Raw genomic sequence first — 18,025 nt, 5'->3', positions numbered from 1 at the left:
ACATTTTATTTGCATAGTCATAATTCTGTGTTGCTACATAGTTTTTCACTTACGTTATTCTTCATTACTCTAATAAACATTCATGAGGACCTACTCTGTGCCAGACATTTATCTGGATGTTGGAAATACAGCAGTGAACATCACAAATGCAAATCCTGATCTTGCATCCTGGTGTTTAAAACAATCCTTAATTGTTTAATAGAATTTTAAATTATTATATTGTCCCTTCTTAAAAAACAGAAATTTCACACAATTTAAACAAGCCCCCTTAAACTATACTTTTAAAAGACAGGCCCTGAGGTACGTGTTAGCAGAATCTGGCTTAATCAGCACATTAGAGAACTGGAACGGGGTGGGGGTTGTCACGTTGATAAAATGGTGAGCTATTTTCCCCTTGCTTAGAAGGGGAAGCGTGCCAGAGAGATTGTGAGAGAATTCTCAGGAGTCAATTGTGACAGGGGATGGATTGCAGAGAGATGTTTTAAGAGTGAAGTAATTTAGCAATCTCTTTCTTTCTGAATATGGCATCGACTAATCTCCGCCGAGATTTCGTCTGTATAATTTGGCACTTTTCTATCCGGAGTATTTATTTCTGTAATTCTTATTTTACTGTTATACATTCTTACTTGCTGCTACCCACTTTTTTATATTGAGATATAATTGACATAATATTGCACTCGCTTTACTAGTAGATGTACAACATAATGACTTGGTATTGCTAAATGATTCGCACAATAAATTTAGTTAGCATCACCACGCCGTTACATTTTTTCCTTGTGAGAACTTTTGAGATCTACTCTTAGTAATTGCTATCTACTTTAAAGTTTAAAAAATTCTAGAGAATCAAGGAACAACTCAAAAAACTAAGATACATATTTTTAATCAGGTAAATACTTTTTGTTCCATCATTTGCCAAGGATATAATTGAATCCTTTTTCACAAAATATGTATGGCTCAATTAAGCTGGCTTCATTGCGGGGAAATAATGGAAGACCTCCCTCCCTCCCCCCCCACCCCCCCACCCCCCTCCACACACACACACAATCTGTTTGGTCCTAATTAGCCCTACTTCTGTCACAACCTATTCAACACAGCCCAGCTGGTGGGTGATAGTGTCCTTTGGCTTTACGTTTTTACTTTTCCTCAAATTTGCTCGGGTCCCAAGAAAAGGCCCATGACCTTTCTCAAATCACATATTTAAGGATTTACATTTCTAGGCTGCCAGCCTTTTAGTCCTATCGTTCCTCTGTCAAATGTACAAAGTGTTTGGGATTTATCTTTGCGGCCTGCAGTGAGTTCAAACTCATTTCTTAATACAGGGGATGCTTTCTTTTCAGCTTTCAAAGAAAAGTACATTATTTGAATTTGAGGAAGGTTTAGAAGAATAACTATTTTAACTTATAAAAGAAAACACTCTCAACTTATTAGACATAATGGCCCCTTTAAGTAAGTAGTCCTAAGTAATTTCTATGAAATTTGTTGATATTATGGAATGCTAAAGTCTCATTAAAGTAAAACTTGTGTCAGGAAAAGTCATTAGTATTAGGTCAGTATTGTTTTCAAATGATGATTTTGAATACTAATAATGTTGTAGGAGATAAATTTACATTATTAAGAAAACACATAATGAAAAAAATCTTTTTAAGAGTCTTTTCAAATGTTTTAAAATGGTTTAATTATCTACACTTCTTTTTCATTTTTGGTGACAGTTTTATTTGGTCCAGCTAAGCAATTAAACATCACAGAATGTACCTAATCATTGTGTGTTTTCCTTATTCCAGATAAAAAATATAAGTAAACTGGCAGAAGTCTCCAAAAACAATTCCTTACAGTTAAGTGAGAAACTGTGGAATATGAAAAACCGAAGTGAATCTGAAGAAGAAAACATGAATCTTTTAATCAAAAAACTGAAAAGGTTTCTGTTAGGTAATTCTTTTTAAATATTAGGACTAGTTTTTGTTTCTTTTTTTTAATGTATACTCAAACATCACAACCAATTTCAAATGACATTAATTGGGAATGACATGCCTAAATCAGGAACATAATACACCCTTTGATTTAAAGTTTCTTAATGAAAATAATCCCAAAATATTAACTCAGTACCAAAAAAATTGACTCTCTTTATGAGAAACTGACGTGGAACCTCATTCTCAAATGATGCAGTTTGGGTACAACACTGTGGAATTAATTTTAAGAGGCTTTGTGTTTCATAGTTACCCTCCAAATTCAATAATTTAACACTCAACACATGAATTAATTGACAGTTGGGGTATCTGTTATAATCTGGGCAATCACTTTATTTATTCTGTTTAATATTTATAAGAAACCCCTATGGCCAACCAAGTATATTTTCCAACCATCATGTTTCTAGAAATTATATTAGCAACTTCTAATCCTGATTTTCAAGATACGAAAAAATTAGGCAGTACAAAGAATGAATAAAAATGATCAAAATAATCAGTAAAAAATGAATGGGAGTGGAATTAGTCTACTGGACATTTTGTTTGTTCAAAAGCAAATTTTCAATGAGTTAGGAACTCAACTGAGATTGAGGAACACGGTAGCTCTCTCTACAGATACCAGTTTATTTGGCACAAATTGAAACCGCCAGACCAATTTTGTGAAAATGGTGGAATACGGTCCCAAACCCCAGCAATGGTTCAGAAAGTAGGTTCTTGCTTTCACCTAGTTCACTAGGTCATAAAGCTTATTCCCATATTAGTCCTCTTTCTTATTGCTGCTAAAAAAAAATACTTTAACTAACCTAAAGAATTGAAAAAACTGTTTCCAGATTATTAAAACAAAACTTAGACCAGACAAAGAGAAACATCCTATTCTATAAAAGAAAATTCTCTTTTCCGAGGCACAGGAAGCAGTGCCTTTCACCCACCTGTTACTTCTCCTTTCCTTGCTAGAAAGCCCAAATAAATCATTAGACTGTGTGGTGGCCCGCTATTCAGTTCTTCTTTGACCATTTTATTTTCCTTGTGATCTGTATTCCTTATGAACTAAGTTATGTGACATTTCTCCTAAGAGTCCCATCTAAAAAGTTTGAGCTTATGATCTCATGATAAATATCAATAAATGTTTGATGACTGAAATTGTGGTTAAATTAAATTCAGTTTTTATTATAACATTTTTACAATGAGAATTACCATTTTTAAAGAGCCAACTCCCTGATTCCATTTAAAATATGGTTTTAATTTATTCATAAACATGCTTATCACATTTTTTTCAGAAACATTACAGGGAGTAAAATATTTCTTTTATATTAAACAAAATAGCTAAAGCAAAAATGATTGCAAAAAGGATATATACTCATGTCACGCCATTCAAATACTAAAAATCCTCTATGGCTCCCACTGCCTCCTGAACAAAGTCCAAGTTACTTTAGGGACTTCTGTGGTCTGCTCCCAATCTCTGACTTCCATTCCTCCAATTTTAGACACCCCACTCTCCCCCCCCAAGAGGGAGCTGTGACCTGTTTCTTTTATTCTGTGATTCCCTCAACTTGGAATGTCTTTCACCCCTCCCCTCACCCTATGTCTTCACAACCCTCATCTCTGCTGTCCTCCAAGCTGGGTTTAAATGACTTTTTGAAATTCTTCCTGAAGTATTTTCTCCTCCCTCTGGATCCCACATCATTTTGTCTTATATTCATCTCTTCTGTTCTTGTATGATCAGTATTTATATAGAATGACTTCTGTTTCCCTACCTGATGTGAAACCCCTTGAGGATCAGATCTGTATCTAATTCATCTCTAACTATCCCTGTTGTGCCTCACTAAGGAGCTGGGCAGTGACAAAGACTTATCACTCCACACACTAACAGTCCACCTGCCACTTCAGTTCTCAAAGAGGGCAATTTTATTTTCCTGAAGAGCAGAGCATAGGTGTATTTAAATGTTTCTTTATTATTTGTTATTCACATGGTACTTTCTATATTATCACAGTCCCTTCTCAAGATAGGCCTTTAAGTAGTAGCATCAGTTATAATTACCCAATTATACAAATGAGCAAAAATTCTGAGCCTTTTTAATGTCATGGAGGATTAGAATCAAGTTTTACTGTGTCCAAATGCAATGCTTCTCCATTCTCATTCATTGTGTTTGAATCTTAATGACAGGTATCTAAACACTTGAACTGCTTTTGTTTCTGTGCTCATAGTAATCTATTTTTTGTGAGGACATTTTGTAGAATATAGGCAATATCCCAAGTTGGTAGTTTTTTACTTTTCCAACAAGCATTAGTGTAGCATGTATACAGCCCTACAGTAGCAGTGTTTCTTTCAGAGCAAGGGGAAAATTAAGCATAAAGAAGTATCTATGGGACATAGACAATTTAATCCCTGAGTTCTAGGGACACACAATCAAATGCAAGTGCATTGGACTTTGAGTTCATTGTAGCTATCCTTAAAAGATGGTGTTTGATAAAGAGACATAATGACCTAAAACCCAACCTTTTATTTAAGAGGAAAATGTGCCTCCAGAGGATATAGAAAAGGTTGCAAATCATGTACTTGACATCCACCTGCCAATAACATCACAAAATATAACCCATGAGCTTGACAACATACAGAAACTTATGCAACTCTGTGAGGACTACAGGACAGATGAGGACAAGCTAAATAAAGCAGCAGATAGAGCCCAGAAAATTTTGGTGAAGGCAAAAGCAGCTGAGTAAGTACAGTTTTAATGTTCTCATCTTGCCCTGGCCGGTGGCTCAGTTGGTTGGAGCATTGTCCTGTACAACAAAAAAGTTGGGGGTTCATTTCCCAGTCAGGGGTTCGATCTCCAGTCGGGGTGCATATGGGAGGCAACCAATCAATGTTCCTCTCTCTCTCTCTCTCTCTCTCTCTCTCTCTCTCTCTCTCTCTCTCCCTTCCTCTCTCTCTCAAATCAATTACATTTCCTCAGGTGAGGATTTAAAAAGGCCTGTTAGCGCAAAAATGCTAGAATATGCCAGTATTTTAAAAGGTGGTAGGTTCACTGGTAAATTTTTCCCTTCCTTTACTATAATGAGCAGTGCATTGAAATCTAAAGAAAAAAAAGGCTCATAAAAAGGTATGGTTGTGTGTGTTTGTGTGTTTGTGTGTGTGTGTGTGCGTGTTGGGTGTGTGTGTGTGTGTGTGTGTGTGTTGGGTGTTATGAGAAAGGAAGGCTCCTGAACTCCCACTGTAACAATAGAGGGGAAAAAGTATAGACAGGAAGGCTACATCCTGTATGATTCCAACTATGGGACATTCTGGAAAAGGCAAAGCTATAGGGACAGTAAAAAAGATCAGTGGTTGCCCAGGGTTGAGGGGAGGGATGAATAGGCAGAGCAGGGGGAATGTTAGGACAGTGAAAACACTCTGTATGACACTATAATGATGGATACATGTCCTTATCCATTTGTGCAAATACATAGAATGCACACCAAGAGTGAACCCTAATGTAAACTATGAACTCTGGGTGATTATGATGTGTCAGTGTAGGTTCATCAGTTGTAACAAATGTGCCCTCTGGTGAGGCAGGTTGATAATGGGAGGGGGGATATGCCTGTGTGTGTGTGTGTGTGTGTGTGTGTGTGTGTGTGTGTGTGTGTAGGGGGCGGTAATGGGAAATCTCTACCTTCCTCTCAATTTTGCTGCAAACCTACGACTGCTCTTAAAAGAAGTCTTTTTCTTTTTTTTTTTAAAGGAGAGGATGGGTTGGATGGGGAAGGGGATGTTTTGCAATTGAGCTATTTTTGCTCCGGGCACAATCATTTCTAATTACACCTCTGCCACGTTTGTCTGATACTTCACTCACTTGGTACATTCTTCCAAAGGTGTTTGTGAGCCCATAGATCTCAGTAGCTGGTGAATGTTCACTTGAGGTGAGCTCATTTCTATAACATCGCCTATCACTTGGAATGCTTGTGATTTTAACCTCTGACTGGGCCCCTGGGCAGCTGGAATGTCAGTGAGGCTTAAATAAACCAGAATAAACAGCCCGAAAATGCAGGCCTTTGGTTCTCTCTTTGCTCTCTGCGGAGCCTCTTGACTCTCTCACCCCGACTCCCATAAAGATTTAGAAACTGTTGCTTAAGTTTGAGAAATTACAGAACTGGAATTGGCGAAGAATAGTTTTTTGTTTGATAGTTTTTTGTTCAAAACTTGGCAGTGATAGCCCCAAACCTCTGTGTTTATGACAAATTAAGAAGAAATAAGAGCTTATATTTGATGTTCATATCTGGTGGAATCTGTTTCTGCACATGCATATATATATGTTTTTATTGGCATTCAATATGCCTGTTTCTCAAAATGAAGACTCCAGCCCTTTGCCTTACTTAAGAGTTTACCTTATAAATTTACTTTATAAATAATTCAGTAAATTTTTTGGTTGAATCGAATGAATTCTCAAAGTGAAACATATGAATAATTGTATAATATTTTACATTAGAAAAGCAGCAAGTGTTCTACAGAATCCTGACGAAATGTTGAATAAGTGGCAACAAGTTGAAATCACTCAAGAACGGGCAAATTCTAACATCACACAGCTGACTGCCGAGATAACAAAAATAAAAAAGAACGCGCTGCAGGTATTTCTCTATTTTCCTTGAAACTAACCTGAAATAGATTTTGAGTGTGGAAACAGCCCAGGTTTTACAAATGCCAATGTCACGCTTGACTTACCTGTCTGATGGGATTGTAAGGATAAAATAAGATTGTGGTCACATTATGCATTTAATGTTCTACAGAGTTCTCCCAGCATCACTTCATTTTGTTGTTGACCGATCCTGGGGGATAAAGCAGGTGCTACCACCAGCTTATAAATGAGAAAATTAAGGCCACACAGATCATTAAAGTAGATCTGAGGTCAGAGTTTATCCCTTCTGATACCAGGGAGCGTAAGAGACTCTTTATTATTTTTGTTGTTATTTTTCATCTTCACCCAAGGATATGTTTGTTTTTTATTTATTCTCGAGAAAGAAAAAAGAGGGGGAACCATTGATGTGAGAGGAAAACATTGCCGGTTGCCTCCCATACGCACACCAACCAGGCATTGAACCCACAGCCTTTTGGTGTGGGGGACAATGCTCCAGCCATCTGAGTCAACAGCCAGGGCAGAGACTCTTTAAAGCTCACAACCCAAAGAAAGAAAGTGAATTTGTTGCCAGCTGTTTGTAACTAAATGTGCATAAAATCTCATCGGAGTATCCTAAGACTGAAAGAATATCTTACCCAAAAGAAAGGGTTTCATCCGGAGTTCAGAGAGAGCAAGACCATGGTTTAGCACATGCGATGGATCCAGGAGAGGAAGCCTGGCAACTAGAGGGCAGGGCAGGACCTAGACCCAGGATGTGTGAAGTCTCTTTCTCCCAGCTCCATCATCTAGCACATCCCCGCCCCAGCAGGTTGCAAGTTACTCAGTCTCTGTTCTTCAGCTGTGTTTGCTAGCTCTAAATACATGCATCTTGAAAAGAGAAGCAGAAAGCAACCGAACAAGAAGTAGTGCACCAGGAAGTCAAGAGTTGCAGATGAAGAAGTTGCATACACAGGGAAACAAAAGAATTAAGAATGCCTCCAGGTTTTCCTCCTTCTAGGAATATTCTCTACAACAGCGATTGACAAAATATAGCTCCTGGGCCAAACAGGCACACCAACGGCCTCTGTCTCCAAAGTCACACCGTTTTATTGGCATCCAGCCACATGTTGTCTACGGCTATTTTTGTGCTACAATGGCTCAGAGTTGAATAGTTGCAGAAGAGACTGTGTGGATTAGAAAGTGTAAAGTATTCACTGTCTGGCCCTTTATTAAAAAGAAGTTGCAGAGACCTGCTCCAGGAAAACTCTGACATATGCTCAAAGGCACAGGAAGCAACTTCTAGTTTTAAAAATAGGGTGGACCAGTACTCCAATGAACCATCCTAGTAAGAAAATCAAAACGTTAGATCAGACTTTTAAAAAAATGTTTTAATATATTTTTATTGTTGATAGTATTACAGATTATTTCCCATTGCCCTCCCTTCCTCCCCTCTTCCCAGCCTTCACTAAAAAAAAAATTTAATGCACAGCTGAATTAGTTAGAAACAGAGGAAATCCTCGGACACCAAAAATGACACGGAAAACATGAATCCAGAAAGGTGATTAAGCATGAACCTGTTAGCAGAGGGCATCTGCTAACCTCTGGTGTGTTAGCGCTATTAGTTTTAATGGTCATCATACATAACAGACAAAAAAATGGATCCCATGCAAGGAAGGAATAAGACCCCTATAGGAAGCTGAGACCCCAAGAGGCAAAATCCTCAGTGAAATGTTAAACCACACACACACACACACACACACACACTCACACACACACTCTCACAGACAGAGAACACAATACAGACACTTGCCTCTTGCTCTGGGTAGAGGAGGAAAGTCCTCACTAAGAATCGCTAACCACAAGCTGGATCTTGTAGGAGTTTGGGGTGAGGATTCACACTACCTGGGTGACCCCAACAACCGAAGCTAAAAATGTCATTGAAAGTGGTCCTGGATTGGTAGTGCCCTCAGATGCCTGACAGAGACAAACAGAAAATCCCCCCCAAAGAAATGCACCTTAAAACCAAACCTCAAAGAATTCCACCCCCGCCCCAAAATACATTGCCTCAAACAAGATAGCAAACAACAAGATCAAAAGGCAATGGACTGTAGTTCTTACCATTATTGGGTGGGAACGTTTACTATGTTTAATAAAATTTTTAAAAAGTATAACCAATGAATAAGAGACAAGAGATAACAGATGACCAGTTAGATTTGAGAAATATTTAAATAGGACTTCTTGATATGACAAGTATAGTCATTGAAATAAGAAATAAATATAGCATGTTCAGTATTTTTTGTAAGGGGGTGGGGAATTAGAAGCCACATGCATCAAGCGAAAAGTAAAATCAGAATAAGATAATGATATATTTGCACAAACTTAAAAATATGGAACATTGCATATTGTTAGAAATACTGCATAGGCATAGAGTTAAAGGCATCAAGAAGAACATGGAATGATAAATGCTAGATTCTGGCTAGTGGTTACCTTTAGCGGGGGAGGCGATATGATGGGGAGCGGTGCACTGAGGACTTTGGCTCACTGGCCATTTTTTTGAAATATATTTTTATTGATTTTAGAGAGGAAGGGAGAGGTAGAGAGAGATAGAAACATCAATGATGAGAGAGAATCATTGATTGGCTGCCTTCTGCACCCTTCCCCCCTTACGGGGTTTCAAGCTCACAACCCAGGCATGTGCCCTTGACCAGAATCAAACCTGGGACCCTTCAGTCCGTAGGCCGACGCTCTATCCACTGAGCCAAACCAGCTAGGGCATCACTGGCCATGCTTTATTCTCACCCTGGCCGGTGGGTGAGTGGATATGTTTCATATTTTCTTTTAGACTCTCATATGTATGAAATATTTTATCATAACATTTTTCTTTTGTAAATGGAACTGAAAATTCAAAGGAATGCTTTTCTTTCCCTTTACACCTAGCTTATTTTCTGAAGAGTAATTACATCATTTCTTTTTTTGTTTGCTTCTTGTTGCATAAAGAAACTTTCTTTTTTTCTGGTCTTTCAATCAACAACAGACTGAAAATAAAGCCCAGGAGACTGAGAAGGAACTGGACTTAGCAAAGCAACAGTCAGCGCTGGAGGATGGACTTGCCCAGCTGCGGGTCAAGCTGCAAAGGAATCAAGAGCAAGCCATCCACGTGGGAGCTCAGGCGGAGTCGGCCCAGCACCAGGCTGGGGGCCTGGAGGAGGTCATTAGTCCCACCCCTGCCACCAAGAGCACACAGTGCTTCTCTGGAGGCTCATCCTTTATCCCCAGAGTTTTGTTCCGTTCACCAGCATGGCCTGTGGTGCCGGTCCGTGCGCAGTGGGGTCTGTTTGTGTGGATCCGATGGGCAGGGAGGTGGTGGCGGGCTGTCTCTGTAGAAGGCAGAGTCCTCTGGCCAAACCCCGTTGGAGTGTTTGCTGCCCACCCACTCGCCCCAGGGCTCTTAATGATCTTCTAGTCACATTTGTCCTGAACTCCCAAACTCTCGCAGTTTATGCCACTATATTGTACCTATTTGCCCTTTACTCTAATTCAGTCACATGACATGTAAGGAAAACAAGAAGTGAAAGTCACCTGCCGGAGAATAGATGAAGTTACAAAAATCAGAGTGAGTTAATTAAACAGTTGTGGAAAGTGGCCCACTAATTTAAGGTGCTGAAAGAACCTATCAACTCGTGTTCTTAGCAGGATATCTTCGCTTGGTAGCATTAATATAGTGGCTTAGACAAAAGAAAAATGCTAAAGTATTTTTACAATTGGTCTGTTAGCTTGCTTTTAAGCCCTCGTGCTCTGGGTAAAGTTTCCACTGACGGGAGTTGAGAACATTTTCTATGGAACAGAGGCTGACAAAGGGCTTCTTGCCCCCTCCCCTTCCCCCTTCCATAGTCCGTTCCTGGGTCTGGCCCTTATTCACCTAGTTAACATCCTAAATTGTCAACCACATAGGCTGACCCCAAAGATTTCCATTCTAGTTCTGAGGGAGATCTTCGTACTAACACTTCTGCTTCCCTGCCCGCCTCCCTTTCCACCTCATTTCTGTCCCACCTTTTTGCCAACCAAGCGATGTGTCCTTGCTGCGCCCAGAGCTCCCCTGCTGGCCCTGCCCTGCACGGGGCCCTGCAGCTGTTTGACGTAACTGAGGAGTGGGCCGGGCAGGACTGGGTCATTCTGTCCTGTGTGTCTCTCACCTTAACGTAGCTCAGGACAAACAGTCGGTCCTTCATAAGCATTTGCCTTCACATGGAGTAATGATTCAGATTTTGTAACAAAGTTTAATTAACTAAAGCTGATTTTTTTTTTCAACCTGAAAAAAAAATGCAATGAAAAGCCCTGTTGGAAATATCAGAGTAATTCAAGTATATTGACTGGATTATGGTTTCCTCTTATTCCTTTTTATGAACAGTGTCAGGCAAATGCCGTGCTTTCTCAATATTTTCTGATGATAGGAGTGTTGCTCTGTTACAGGAGTTTGTTGAGCTGAAAAATCAATACGCTGTTCTTCAACATAAGACCAGCGTGACAGGACTGACGAAGGAAACCTTAGGAAAAGTGAAACAGCTAAAAGATGCAGCAGCAAAACTGGCTGGAGATACAGAGGACAAGATAAGAAGGATAGCAGGTATCTCCTTTTCTCCAGCTTTATGGAGCTATAATTGACAAATAGACTCGTATATATTTAAACTGTACAATGTGCTGATTTGCTCGATGTGTACATGGTGAAATTATTACCCCAATTAAGTTAATTAACACATATGTCACCTCACATGGTTACTTTTTTCTTTCTGGTACCTTTGAGAATGCTTAAGGTCTACTCACGTGAACATTACACTGTTATTAACTGTAATCAGCAACATAAATACATTAGATCCTCAGAACTTACTCATCTTCTAACTGAAAGTTTGGACCCTTTGACCAATAACTCTTCATTTCACCCATCCCCAACCCCTGGCAGCCACCATTCCATTCCACTCTGTTTCTATCAGTTCCACTCTTCTTTCTTTTAATTCTACACATGGATGGAATTAGTGAGATCATACAGTATTTGTCTTTTTGGCTCAGCTATTGCCAACCTTCAGACCTCACGGACCACCAGTGGTCCACGGACCATCGGTTGGCAACCACTGGTCTGGCTTATTGCACTTAGCATAATGTCTCCAGGTTCATCATGTTGTAGCAAATTATATATATATAATTTTCTTTGTCCATCCATCCACAGACAGACACTCAGGTTCTTTCCATGCCTTGCCTATTGTGAATAATGCTGCAATGAAACTGAGGATGCATATATCTCCTCAAGATACAGATTTTGTTTCATTTGAATATACACCCAGAAGTGAGATTGCTGGATCATATGGTAGTTCTATCTATTCTTCTACCCATGCTGTCAATTTGACATTCTCCATCAGGAGGTAGAATTTATACTAATTTCAATGTATCATTGACACAATTTAACCACATATGAGTCCACTGAGGAAAAAGAAGTAGGAATTGGGTTTGTGCTTTGGAAACTTGCAAAGCCAGACCTGGTTTGGGGGCAAAGGATAAATAGACAGGAATTAAGGGAAACAAACAAGGGCCTGGAGGTTCTGGGTGACGGCAGCAGTGAGAAGCTATCAGCGTCCTGTGCCTGAAGGAGCAGGGGAGCAGATCGATGAATGCTGTGAAGTAGGCCTGTGGATGCTGGAACAGAAGGGAAGAGGCCATGGTTTTACTTAAAAGGGTACTGCTCTGGCTGCTGTGGCCCAGCGGTTACAGTGTTCGCCCATACACCTAAGGGTCACAGGTTTTTCCCAGTCAAAGGCACATACCTGGGTTGCTTGTTTGATCCCTGGCCCTGGTCAGGTCAGGGCAAGTGTGGGAGACAGCCAATCTCTCTCTCTCTCTCTCTCTACTCCCATCCCCATTCCCTCCTTCCCTCTCCCTTCCTTCCTCTCTTCCATTGTCTCTAAAAATCAATGGGGGAAAATACATTGACTGGCCAGATTATTATGATTTCTGAACACATAATAATCTGGCCACTCAGTGTATATCCTATATAATAAAAGGCTAATATGCAAATTGTCCCCTTGACCAGGAGTTCAACCAGCAGGCAGGCCGGCCAACCGCCCATGTCCTCGCCCCCTGGCCAGGCTGGCCGGACCCCACCCATGCACGAATTCATGCACCGGGCCTCATATATATATATATATATATATATATATATATATATATATATATATATATACACACACACACACACACACAACTGAGTGGCCAGGTTATTATTCGTTCAGAGATCATAATAATCTGGCCACTCAGTATATATTCTAGGATGAGGATAACACACAAAAGGGTGTTAATTAGCATTCACTCTGTGTTAATCAGAACAAACTGAGATTTACCTTTGGTCACCTTGAAATACCCTTTTCTTAACCCAGTGGTTCTCAACTGGGGGTGATTATATCCCCTCCTCTGGAGACAAAAATGTCTAAAAGACATTTCTGCTTATCACAATTAGGAGGTACAACTAGTATCTAGTGGATGGAGGTCAAGGATGGTGCTAAACATCCTATACATGGGATACCACCCAAACCCCCAACAAACAATTCTTCTGCCCAAAGTATCAATGGCACTGGGATTGAAAAACCCTGTCCAAACCTATGCGGCGCATTTTCTCCCCTCATGCAAATCGCTCTTTTAGAATCAGTGTGATCTAGACTCTAGGGCACCAGGTCACCTAGCAAGGCCAGTAGGTAGAAACCCAGAAGGAATCATGGACAAGGATTTTGGTCAAAATGGAGATCTTGATGCACACAAAGTGTACACACCTGGAAGGCAAACAATCAGAAAGTTCATTAGGATTTTTGCTTTCCACAACTAATACTTATGGTTTTTCTGGGCAATCATCATGTCCTTGACTACCTCTAAGAAATATCAAATGATGAATGGTTTACTTTTACTTTTGGTTGTAAAGTTTTAAAACAATATTTATTTGTAATATAAGTAACTCTCAAAGTTTTAAAATAATCCCAAATCCTCACTTTAAAATGCATATCATCACTATGACATGAAAAAAAAAGATAAGAAAATGCAACATTAGTGTGGGCCAAAGCAAAGAAAAACACATACCAAACGGTTAACATTAGTTATCTCTGGGAGGAGGAGAGTGAAGAGGAAAATGCACTTTTTACATTTATATAATTGTTTTAAAAGTAGTGAACTTGTGGGCACTTTTTTCCATTTTCCTAATAATTTTAAAGGAGATACTAGGAAAGATTAAAAAAGACAGACATAATGTTTTTTACTTTATACTCTGTCACACAAGCAATACCATGAATATCAATTTCTCCTATCCTTGATCCTTCCAAAAGAGCAAAATCATGGAGAGAATATTTTCTGTCTTATATTTGTGTCAGGATCCAAATTTTTTCCACTTATCCCCAGAGACTAAAGCCTCCATGGTTCTTGCATTAGGTTGGGAGAGAAGTTTAAGCTGGAGGACTTCTCCTCCGAGAGGTCTAAAACAACACATTCCTCTTTTCATGGTAAGACTGTTTTCACAACTCAACAAGACAGGAAAGACAGACGTTGGTTTGGCCACCTTCCCGACTCCGCCACTGGAGAAGGGGCTGAGCCACGAGGGCTGTGCTCTGTTCCCATCTGTTTGGAAGAGATGCTTGTGGGATCCCAGAAAGCAGCCCTTACTTACCTTGGCAGGATTAACGTTGAGAGAGTAGAAAATAGGCCCCAGTCTGCAGCCAGGGTCCCTCCATAGAACTTAGTCAGGGTCCCAGAAAGAAAGAGAAAGAATGCTTGGATGTAATTCTGGATCATGTGTTTGTAAACAGAGTTGTCTCAGTTATCTATCCAAGCAGCTGCATTTGGCTGAAGGGTCAGCTGGCAGGTCTGCCAGGGGCCAACCTTGGCTGAGAGGCTGGACCTCTCTATGGGGTCTTTCATCCCAGGCTGCTTTGCAGCACGATTGTTTGAAGGTTCCATGAGAATAAGTACAGAAGCTGTGAGTCCCTTGAGGTCCTGCAACATCATTTCTTCCACTTTCTATTGGTCAAAATAACTTGCAAAGCTGACCTGGTTTGGGGGGAAAGGATAAATAGACTCTTACTTCTTGATGGGAGAAGCTACAAAGAATGTGCAAGAATTCGGGGAAGCAAGTGCCGGGGGCATTAATCCAGCATCTAGAAGGGGTCAGGAATCTGGAGAAGGCTGTGTGTAAATTAAATAAGAGTCCAAAGATGAAACATAATTTTGGAAGGCATTTTGGGGGTCAGAGAAGACTTAACTAAAGGAACTAAGTTCTCCTTGTCTCAGGACCCCTTGCTTTTTATTAACACAAATTGTCCTAAGGCAAGGTAGATATACACTTCAAAGGCCAGGGTTTAGTGCACAGAATCCATTGTCAGATTGTAGAATTGCCTATGGCTGTTCAGGTGTTTGGCCAGTAGGAGGCAATAACATGTAGATTGAAATGCCCTTAGCTGTCTGGCAGTAAGCAATCAATTATGCATCCTTTTCAGGTTTGGGGAAATGCCCTCAGCCATTACCAGATGATTCAGCCCTGCTGACATGCTGGAATTGGCTTCAAACAAGCAAGGGCCTGGGGGTTCTGGGTGATGGCAGCAGAGAGAAGCCATCAGCATCCTGAGCCTGAAGGAGCAGGGGAGCAGGACATGAATGCTGTGAAGTAGGCCTGTGGGCACTGGAACAGAAGGGAAGAGGCCACCCTCAGGAGCTGGAGCTGAGCTGTGAGAACTGACAGAGCCTGCTGCTCACCAGGGAGGAGTGTGCTCGCTCTCCCCACCCTCCCTCCCACCACTTCTCAGAACCCACAGCGGCCAAGTGGGCCTGACAGCCAGAGGTCAGGGAGCCAGGTGATGTCATCCATGGAGCCAGCTTTCCAGGACACAGAGCCGGGTGGAGACTGGATCTGGTGGGGCAAATAAAAAGGAGCCAGCACAGTCTTGTTAATGAATGTAGTAGAAACATGGGGGAGGGGGGGCTTGTCTTTTTTTTAATAATACACGTTCAAAGCTGAATCCCCTTTTCAATCCCAAATGACCTATATTTGAAAGTTTCCAGTGACAGAATGTTGACCACCTTTCATAGTAGCTCTGTAGTCTTTGAGCAGCTGTGACTACTAGAAAGTTCTTTATATTCAGACAAAATCCTTAGGCAGCTTTCACCTGCTGGTTGCATTCTATTTCCTCAGGCTGACCAAAGAAAAAGAAGAAAAAAGAAAAAAAAAGCCCACACACTTACTCTGCTTTTCTGGCCCTCAAATACTTAAAAATAGCTATGGCACATGTCTTCTTTCCTTTATATGAAAATTGCCAGGGCCCTCCATTTTTGTTCATAGGACCGTTTCTGATTTTTTCATAATCCGGTTCCTTCCTCTAAACAGGCTACATGCTAGTTGGACAGTTACCCCAAACCAACTGAACGGCCAGGTGTGATCTGACCAAGTGACTTAGAACGTTTACCTTCTTTGGGAAGTTCCACTTCAGCCCAAAGCCAGTGTCTTTTCTAACAGCCACCTCATGTCAACCATAGCTCCTTATACCTCTTCCATCCACTATTCTGTGGACTCCTTCTTACGGTTTACTATAACTCCCAAATAGTTGTTGGTTGGAGAGTGGATCAATGAATGGATGGGCGGACAGATGGGAGTGAAGCCAAGAAAGGCATCACGTTGCTTTTCCTGTTCAAGGACTTCAATGTTAGCAGGAGACCATGACGTGAAAATGTCAGTTCTTTTTACTGAGAGATTGGGAAACCCTGAAGTGAAAGATACATGTTAGAAAGAATAGTTAATATAGAAAGAACAGCCCAGTCGGAGTGGCTCAGTGGTTGAGCATCAACCTATGAACCAGGAGGTCACAATTCAATTCCCAGTCAGGGCACATGCCCAGGATTCAGCTCGATCCCCAGTGAGGGGCATGCAGGAGGCAGCCAATCAATGATTCTCTCTCATCATTGATGTCTCTCTCTCCCTTTCTCTCTGAAATCAATAAAAATATATTTTAAAAGAAAGGAAGGAAGGAAGGAAGGAAGGAAGGAAGGAAGGAAGGAAGGAAGGAAGAATCTTTGGAAATATAGCACTTCACCAGATCCAATCAATGCTTATCTTCTGTCTCTTCATTTCTAGTCAACTCGAACTGGGTACAGATTCACATTGATAAATGCCTTTAGGTAGAAAATACTTTTAGACAAATGTATCAGTTTGTCTACTCTGACTTACATGAAAACCTTGAGAAGTCTGGTGAAAATAAGTGTTTCATCTAATGAATCAAAACACCAAACTAAATATATCTTTATGCGATACATAAATCCCACGTGTTTGGTATCACTTGGGCATCCAGGAGGAATTTATCAAATGGAAATATATAATTCATTTCATTTTCTTTTTTAGATTTAGAAAAGAAGATTCAAGATTTGAATCTAAGTAGACAAAAAAAAGCTGATCAACTGAAACGGTTGGAGGATCAAGTCATTGCCATTAAAAATGAAATTGTTGAGCAAGGAAGTAAATATTCAAGCTGCTAGTGTTAGGCGGAGCTGAAGTGCAAAAGCCAGTGCCTTTGTTTCTGGTTCCTGAGGAGCAACCTGAGGAGCTGAGCTGAACGTGGGGAGCACAAATGACCAGCCTCTTCGCCTCCCGAGCAGGAGCCCTCCCCCTGCGGCAGCTCTGCTCAGCGTGCTGGGGAGTGACACTGGGCCCAGGAAACGCCTCTTCGTGTAGAACAGAAGGGAGAAGTAAAGCCGTTGTCTCTGGTTTCAGAAACTTTTCCTCTTGCCTTTCCTAACTTAAAAATAATTAGTTACATATGACAAGTACAAATCAAAGTAAGATTCTATTTACTAATACTAACTGTTAAAGTGTTCAGGCGTGGGGCAATGGAGAATGGGGAGTTACTAACCAACTGGCATAAAGTTTCGGTTAAGCCAGATGAATAAGTTTCCAGAGATCTGCTGTACAGTATATGTGTAGCTAACAATAATGTCCACTTAAAAATGTATTGAGAGGGTAGATCTCATATTAAATGCTCTTACCATGCTACAATAAATTTAAATTAAATTAAATCAATTATATCTCGAATACTAGAATGGAATGAATATGGGTGGTATATACTAGTGTTTCTGTGTTTTATTTGGATTTGCTTTATCTGTAAAACCATTATTCTATTCTGAATAAAGTGCATGTAACTCAAAATGTAACTTGTTTTTTACACCCCTTTTCCTACATATTTATCCTCTTAGCCAAAGGATTTTCTTTTCCCCAAATGGCATTGGAACAGCATTCAAAAACTACTTTTCATCATTTGTCTGCAAGCATTTCTGCTGACAATCTGCCGGCTTTGAAGATGGAAGAATGTAAGTGGCCCCAAGAAGCCGGGAGAAAGAAGAAAACGGATTCTCTGCCACTGCTTCCAGAAAGGAACGTAGCCATGCGACACCTTGACACCTTGATTTTAG

At 40.4% G+C, this 18,025-nt stretch overlaps 1 protein-coding gene across 1 annotated transcript in view; it reads left to right on the top strand.

Moving 5' to 3' along the window:
• Positions 1-17,771, top strand: part of LAMB4 (laminin subunit beta 4) — a gene marked incomplete at its 5' end in the record, with an annotated part of 89,893 nt that extends 72,122 nt beyond the window's left edge. Inside the window, 6 exons of the mRNA XM_079786374.1 lie at positions 1,782-1,926; positions 4,471-4,678; positions 6,425-6,563; positions 9,585-9,758; positions 11,021-11,174; positions 16,962-17,771. Coding sequence (XP_079642500.1) covers positions 1,782-1,926; positions 4,471-4,678; positions 6,425-6,563; positions 9,585-9,758; positions 11,021-11,174; positions 16,962-17,095 — 954 coding nt within the window. The 3' untranslated portion in view covers positions 17,096-17,771. The remainder of the gene's footprint in view (positions 1-1,781; positions 1,927-4,470; positions 4,679-6,424; positions 6,564-9,584; positions 9,759-11,020; positions 11,175-16,961) is intronic.
• Positions 17,772-18,025: the final 254 nt, after the last annotated feature.

The sequence above is a fragment of the Cnephaeus nilssonii genome (genome assembly GCF_951640355.1).
Source record: "Cnephaeus nilssonii genome assembly, chromosome: 12".
Classification (NCBI taxonomy): domain Eukaryota; kingdom Metazoa; phylum Chordata; class Mammalia; order Chiroptera; family Vespertilionidae; genus Cnephaeus; species Cnephaeus nilssonii.
Note: the sequence above shows the minus strand (reverse complement) of the source record. Positions and strands in the feature narration are given on the sequence as shown.